General features: G+C 33.4%; 1 protein-coding gene across 1 annotated transcript; it reads left to right on the top strand.

Annotated features, from left to right (window-relative positions):
• Positions 1–283: 283 nt before the first annotated feature.
• On the top strand, positions 284–4,367 carry LOC143607996 (LRR receptor-like serine/threonine-protein kinase FEI 1). The gene is made up of 12 exons (XM_077083223.1): positions 284–362; positions 438–573; positions 688–759; positions 861–932; positions 1,054–1,125; positions 2,096–2,167; positions 2,275–2,346; positions 2,493–2,599; positions 2,684–2,851; positions 2,938–3,270; positions 3,642–4,036; positions 4,120–4,367. The coding sequence occupies exons 1-12, from the start codon at positions 284–286 to the stop codon at positions 4,339–4,341; spliced, it is 1,800 nt and encodes a 599-aa protein (XP_076939338.1). The 3' UTR covers positions 4,342–4,367.
• Positions 4,368–8,425: the final 4,058 nt, after the last annotated feature.

Here is an 8,425-nt window from a genome sequence, read left to right as displayed (position 1 = left end):
CAAAATAAATATAGAATATAGACGACTGATAAGACTTATTCGAGTATTTTGTGTAGTTTATTATTATTATAAGAGCACTATTTATGACACTATGTTACATTACATATTTTAGTTTCCCAAAACACCATCATAAGTCAGGCCACTCACAACACCTGCAAAAGCAGCATACTCAACACAACATTATCACTGTAACTTTTAATTTGAATCCTTTCCATCTTCCAATTTATGGCACACATTTGAACCAATCTCTTGTTCTTCACTCATGTTTCATCAACACACTCAAATGAGCACAACCACTTTGATCTTCATTTTGGTTTTCTTAGCTATTTTTGTTCCAACAACATTTGCTCTCACTGAAGATGGTAACCAAAAGATTATGTTTTTAAAGTTGCAAACTTTGATCTTTAATATTAAACTTTATTTTCTTGTTTTTACAGGGTTAACTTTGTTGGAGATCAAACAAAGTTTGAATGACAGTAGGAATGTTTTGAGTGATTGGGTGAATGATGATGAAAACCCTTGTCAATGGACTGGTATCACTTGCTACCAGAGTGATAATAGAGTTTTAGCCATGTAAATACTCACTTTTTATTTTAAAGTTTGTAACTTTTTTTATTGTATGTTTCAAGAAATTTAAATGAGAAATGAAAAGACCTAATTTTTGATTTGAATTTGGGGTTTTTCTAGAAACTTGCCTTATATGGATATTGGAGGGTTTATATCTCCAAGCATTGGTAAACTTAGTAGACTACAGAGACTGTAAGTGCTTTTTTTTTTTTTTTTTTTTTTGCATACTTTTCAGATGTAGAATTTTTGGGGTACTTTGGGTTTTGAAATGTGGTTATCTTGTTTATTATCAGGGCACTTCACCAGAACAGATTGCATGGTATAATTCCTAATGAAATTGGTCAATGTGTTGAACTCAGAGCTGTGTAAGTCAAATTTGAATTTGGTATCTTTATTTTCTTATGTGTTTGCTATTAAGATTTAAATATGTGCATTATTAATGGCACATATTATTGATATGCAATGCAATCCTGCATTTTTGTTTAGGTATTTGAGGGCTAATTATCTTCAGGGTGGCATACCTTCAAATATAGGAAATCTTTCCCTCCTCAGCATACTGTAAGTTTGCTTTATATATAATATTATGATATAGATATTTTGAACTTGTGACCAGTTAATTCGCTAGTCAGCTCACTTTATGTCTATGGTTTGTTAGGTCTAGAACTTTGAAACCTTTATGTTTGCGCTTTTATGTTTTTTGTTTTGTTTGGGCCGTAGGCCAACAAACTGGGGTCGATTAGACAGGTTTTCAAAGCGACGATTTTAGGCTTGGCGGTTATATCTATAACCATATGGGACAGTTATCACAAACTGTCCTCATCCTAACTATGTGACGGTTGTTCTAGTTTATATGGTGTTTGAATTGGAACGATCTGTATCAAGTAATCACATTCTCATTAAGTTTGTCATATCAAGTTTCAAATCCACATTGTTTGTTCATTTTATTGTGTGAGTTTATGAACATGGTGTCGAAGAACAACTCGTTGAATCAGAACTGTTTTGTAAGTGGAAAATGCATTTATGATCAAATGTGGTAGGCCTGTTGCCTACTTGGGTTATATACAAACGGGACAATTGATTTTGCACCAGCAAAATTAGTCAACCTCTATTTTAAGAAAATCCAATAGTCGGTTTTGCGTGTTACAGTACAAGTTTATGATCCGGTCCATTAACCCGGCCTGGCCCAATTGCTTATTTTTATTTATAAATAGGATTGTTAGGTCTTTTGTTTTAGTTATTAGTTGATTTGTGTTTTAAAGAACAAAGGTTTAAGTGAGAACTTGCCCACCGAATCATTCGGTTCGGGTTGCTTCATAATGATCGATTGCTCTTGGGCCATTCTAGTAAAGCCGCAGATCCGGTATCATGAACTTTAAAATATTGTTCCCTAGAATAGATATATGCAAGCAATTTGCCCAATCCTATTAGAGCTCCCACAAAGGCGAAATAAATCACAATTTGTATATACCAATCTCATAATTTGTTTCTTGTATAATTATTATTCATATATGTATCACTCATTATTCAGGGATTTGTCAAGCAATACTTTGAAGGGCGCGATACCTTCATCTCTTGGTCATCTCCTTCGTCTCCAGTACTTGTACGCTGGTTTACTAGTATATTATGATTTTACTTTTTTTTTATTTGTTGAAAATTTAAACATTCATGTTGCTCTAAATATCTAAGTTTCTCCTTGTTAACTTGCAGAAACTTATCCACGAACTTTTTTTCCGGTGAAATTCCAAATTTTGGTGCACTAAGCAAGTTTGGAAACAATTCGTAAGTTCCACTTTATACAACGTTAAACGGCCATGTTCATGCATTTTATCTCATGTTGTCACCAACTCTGTTCATTGGTATTCTAGTATTTTATTTTCTTGTTTTCACTAAGGTGACTAATCTGAAAATATGCTCCATATGTGTAGGTTTATTGGTAATTTAGACCTCTGTGGCCAACAAATACACAAGCCGTGTAAAACGTCATTGGGATTCCCTGCGGTCTTACCACATGCAGAAAGTGATGAAGCCGCAGGCTAGTCATCCACTTTGTTTGGAAAAGTTTACATATTGAGTATCATTAATCTTAACTATATATGATTTATTTTGACCATTGTAGTGCCTAAACGTTCATCTCGGTCTCTCAAAGGAGCACTTGTTGGTGTTATAACCGCTTTGGTCCTAGCGCTCGTGTTCTTTGCATTCTTATTGGTGTGGATGCTTTCAAAGAAAGAAAGGGCTGCAAAAAGATATGTGGATGTCAAGAAACAAGTTTATCAAGAATCAAGTAACAAATACTCATTTTGTTTGTACATTTAAGTCATTTAAGTTAGCTTAATAAATTTCTTAACGTTTTTTTATGTTGATTTGTAGGCACACAACTAATAACATTCCACGGTGATCTTCCTTACCCTTCAAGTGAGATTATCGAGAAGCTCGAGTCACTTGATGATGAACATGTGGTCGGGTCTGGCGGGTTTGGGACCGTGTACAGAATGGTCATGAACGACTGTGGCACATTTGCGGTTAAAAGGATTGACCGAACCCAGAAAGGTCAAGATCAAGCATTTGAACGGGAACTGGAAATATTGGGTAGCGTTAAACATATTAATCTCGTTAATCTCCGCGGATATTGTCGGTTTCCCGACTCAAAGCTTCTCATCTATGATTATGTCGCCAACGGGAGCCTTGAAAATTTCCTACACGGTAACCTTTGAAGGATTAATCTTGATGAATGTTTAAAGTTTAAAGAGTTTTAGTTTGAGTTGGTTTAGTTTATTAATTAGGAATAAGATTGGTTATTTTTATTTATTTATTTGGTTTCCTAGTTTGAGTCTAATTAGGTTTCTTGGTGAACAAGTTAAGGTTTTAGTATAAATAGATGGTTTAGGGTTATTGTATTTTGTGTGGTTTTCGTTTTAATAATATTGAAAGAGTCGTGAGGAGTTCTCACAAAATACCGGTGTTGTTCGTGTTGCTCGATCCAATTAAGTCCAACAACCTTCATACGTTTAACCTTGAAACGAAGATAAATAATATTATTTGTTTGCTAACGTTTTATAGTTTTTTGTTTTTAGAATGTCGGGAAGGAGGCCAAACTCAAACGTTAAGTTGGACCGCTCGTTTGAAAGTAGCGTATGGTTCGGCTCGAGGATTAGCTTATTTACACCACGATTGTAATCCTAGAATAATTCACCGCGATATAAAATCTAGTAATATTCTTCTTGATGAAAATCTCGAGCCGTGTGTTTCTGATTTCGGTCTCGCTAAGCTTTTGGTTGATGAGGAGGCTCACGTGACCACCGTTGTTGCGGGCACTTTTGGCTATCTGGCACCAGAGTATCTGCAAAGCGGGTGGGCCACTGTGAAATCAGACGTTTATAGCTTTGGGGTCTTGTTATTAGAGCTAATAACGGGTAAAAGACCAACTGACCCGGCTTTCTTGAAACAAGGTCTAAATGTTGTTGGTTGGGTATGTATTTGTATTTCTGTTTTTTACCCTTTTATATTTTTAATATAAGACGTCATTTTTTTAAAATATTTTTTATACAACAGTTGAACACCCTAAAAAAGGAGAACCAGTTAGAAGACGTGGTTGACAAACGGTGCACTGATGCGGATGCAACAACTGTAGAAGCGGTTCTTGAGATTGCAGGGCGGTGCACTGATGCGAACCCGGATCACAGACCGTCGATGCAACAGGTGTTGCAGTTTCTTGAACAGGAGGTGATGTCACCCTGCCCAAGTGACTTCGACTCCCATTCCGATTATGCTTGATTTCATTGACATAAATTATGGAGGATCTATTTATGGAACTTTCTAAGTTTAGTAAGTTTTCAGTTTTGTTGTTCCATGTGGCTGGAGCCTGTATGTATAACTTTGTTAAAAAATGAGTGAACCCTTGGTTTAAATTCATAAAATTTTGCTACCTTACACTCAATGTCTCTAGATTATGCATCTGTCACAAGTATTTATAAGGTAACTGTTATGTGTGAATTGTGATCATGGTCAACGTAAGTCGATGGGCGAGCATTGAGCAATAATATATAGTCAAAGTTAACAATAGTCTGAGTGGTCGTTAAGTTCGTTTGAAACAGCTAAATGATGAGCAAGTAACTTCAAGGGTAATTTAGTCATTAGCTGAAAGTTGGTTTAAGTTTTGGCTTGTTTGTTTACAACTTAGAAATATGGAGGGGCTAATGTGACAGTTCCAGAATTTGGTGGTTAGTTAGTTCATATGGTTGCTATAACTTATAAATCATGCGCGCTCGTCACAATGGTCATGTTCGATCTCTCTTGTTTCAATTTCTTTTTCGTTAATTCTTTCTGTAGCTCATCTTTGTTTTCTTGTATGAGTATAAACCCTAAATCAATTGTAATTGTACAATTTGTGATTGATTTCAAAAAGATCGTCATCTATGGTTTCGTTTTTGCTCTTCGTGTGTACTATAGCGATAACAGTAACATATCAATATAGGATTGGACTCAGAGACCATGGGTAACTGGTTTGATCTAGTTTAGTTTTAGTTCGGTTTGCTTGTACAAATGTTAAGGTATGGACCATTAGAAAATTAATGGCTTTTGGGTGGTGTTTTTAGCCAAGAATATTGTTATAATTTTAACATGTGTATAAAGCCATGATATTTAAATCATAGATGTAGACAGACATATTGTAAATGCCTTGTTTAGGGGACCCGGATTGTTAAGGTGGTCCTTGGTCTAGCAAATTGGAAGTTGTTACCTATGTTAGATTTTTATTATTTACGATTTATGAAACTTAGCTTTCGCAAAAGAAGGAAAGGTGGTTCAAAAAGGACGGGAAAAAGTTGCACAAAAAGAACGAAGTCATTAATAAAGTATTGAAGTCGGCTTTAAAATCCAATAACACATAAATTGAAAGCATGGTTTGGAAAAAATTTGGTGTAATTTTGTTTTATAAAGTTGTTTTTTGTTGGGCTTCTAACGCCTTGCTAGAGTCGTTTTTATGAAATTTACCTTTTAAGAATAACGTTTAAGAAAAAAAGAACACATAATTTGAGAGCTAATTAGAAAACCTTTTCTAATTTTAGGTTTTAACAGTTTAGAAAATGAGCATAAACTCGTTATTAAGTAGTTGGGAATTTTATTTGTAAGAGAAAATTTGTAAAAAAAATGATATAAATTAGTTCATTTATGCTTATTTTAAGGAAAGTATTCCAAACAAAGATTTTGCTTAAGTTTTGTTTGCCTATGGTTATTTTTCCATAGAATATTAGTATGTAAATAAACAAATGTTCCCATGGGAGATACCGATGGTAATATGTATTTCCCTAACATAAAAATGAGGGAAAAGTTAGAATACAAAATAGACAAAAATGAGAAGTGTGAGAAGGATTTGTGGTCACATAAAAAACCCCTAAAAGAAAGAAATTCCAAAAAATTAATAAAAAAAATCATAACTTAAAATATAAATAAATAACGAAAAAGTTTAAAAACAAAAAATGTTTCCCTCATCATTCTCGTTCCAAAAAAAAAACCTTCGAAAAGACACAATGTAGAGACAAAAGACACAATTATAACTAAAAAAGACACAATAAATCGCAAAATATAACACAATGCCGAACAAAATATAACACAATGTTGAATAATATAACACAATATCAAGAAAAAAAGACACAATGTCAAGAAAAAAAGACATAATCAATGACGAAAATAAACACAAAACACAATGATAAACAAAAAGACACAATGGTCTTTTTCACTCAACATTGTTTTTTGTTTTTTTAAGAACGAGGAAGACGGTGAAAACATTTTTGTGTTTTTACTTTTTTTGTTTTTTTATTAAATTTTGAGTTATGTTATTTATTTTTAATTTTTGAAGGGTTTTTTTGTGTGACTATAAACTTTCTCATCTTTTTTTATTTTTGTCTCTTTTTCTAGAATAACTTCACCCTAAAAACGAATGGTTTGAATCAAGTAAAGTACAAGTTTAGTGCATTAGAGGTGATTAATAGGAATAGAGTAGATGTCATTAATAATACAAATAATTAAATTACAATGACGTGTAAATATTATTTGAACACAATGCGTCCCACAAAACAATTTATATTGAGGTTTTCGGTGTAGGTTTAAAGTTCCATTTGAAACAAATATATATATAAAATTAGCGCGTGCTTTTTTTTCTTAAAACAATCACACAAAATAATTTAACCATGCTTACACACCACAATCAAATTCATCCACAATGATGGTATTTGGAATACCTATTTTCTCATGTTTCGAATCCTTATGCTCTTTCTTCATCTTTTTCACCTTTCTCTTTTGGGGGCGGGTGGGGATCCAAGGAGCACAGTTGCTTTGGGTTTACATAACAAAGATTTTTGGTCACATAGAATTTGCACTTATGTTTTTTTTGTTTCTCTATAAATTATCCGATTGATTAATATCATAGACGTATTTCTATTTGAAAGTAATCTACAAACAGATTCATCGAGAAATTCATTTATATTTGAATTCTATAAAATTTGTTGACAATGTTAGTTATAATAAATAGCCCATCTAGAAAATGAGATTCCAACTTTGTCCCCTAAACTTAATATTTCCAAAAATGGCCACTCCCTAACTTATCTTTGACCATGTATTAGGAAATCTAACGCGTCTTTGACGACATGTTAGCACAACACGTCGTCAAAGACGCGTTGGATTCCTAACATATGGTTAAAGATGAGTTAGGCCTCCAAACACGTAGTCAAAGATATGTTAGCATCAAAAGCGTAGTCGAAGATATGTTAGCTTTTTTGTTTGTTTTTTTAATATTATATTTTTATAACTAGTTTTACTTATTTTGTTTTTCTTTTATAACTTTTAATGTATAAAATTTTATATTATTTCGAATATACCGACGAGAAATGTTTACTTTTATCTACGGACCGACATAAATTTTATTTAAAACCGAGCGGGATTAAATTTTATTGAATATTTCGATAATGATTTGGCACGGCTCGAGTTTGAGTTAGTTTGTGTCGGTCAGTAGGTAAAAGTAAGTATGTCTCGTCAGTATATTCGAAATAATATAAAACTTTTATATATTAAAAGTTATAAAAGAAAAACAAATATAAGTTAAACTAGTTATAAAAATATAATATTAAAAATAAACAAACAAAGAAGCTAATATATCTTCGATTGTGCGTTTGATACTAACATATCTTTGACTACGTGTTTGGAAGCCTAACTCATCTTTAACCATGTGTTAGGAAATCTAACGTGTTTTTGACGGCGTGTTAGCGTCTTTAACCATGTGTTAGGAAATCCAACGCGTCTTTGACGACGTGTTATGCTAACATGTCGTCAAAGATGCGTTAGATTTTCTAATACATGGTTAAAGATGAGTTCGAAAGGGCCATTTTTGAAAATAAGTTTAGAGAACAAAGTTAGAATCTCATTTTCTAGATGGGCTATTTTGGGGATTTTCCCTTATAATAATGCATCTATTCATTTATCGTAAGTGCTTGCTTCACAATTGGAACGATGTAACTACTAACTAGAGTAGAGCTTTTAAGTTCTTGGTTTAGTCAATTTCAATTGTTTTTCACCTTGTGATGAAGAAACGTGGATCTACTCACTGGTAGCAGATCTACTTTCCTCGGGTTTTGATTGTACTATTTCACCGATGGTTCTTCTGGATCCGTGTTCTTCCACCTACAAAATGAGCAGCGCCGTTAACTTACCCCTCAGAAAGGGACAGAGGGGTCCTCTTTGGGGTAACCCTCCGGCGTGAGAATAAGTATATGGTGGAGAAGATAATAATGTGTGAGTAAGGGAATCTCAAGAGTATTGCTTAATAGCTGAATACCCTATGATTGTGTGACTGTGTGTTTGTATG

This window comes from Bidens hawaiensis, unplaced genomic scaffold (genome assembly GCF_021521415.1).
Source record: "Bidens hawaiensis isolate Kalapana, Puna unplaced genomic scaffold, B.hawaiensis_p1.1 tig00093141_1, whole genome shotgun sequence".
Lineage (NCBI taxonomy): Eukaryota > Viridiplantae > Streptophyta > Magnoliopsida > Asterales > Asteraceae > Bidens > Bidens hawaiensis.
The sequence above is the reverse complement of the archived record's forward strand: the minus strand, read 5'-3'. Positions and strand labels throughout refer to the sequence as shown.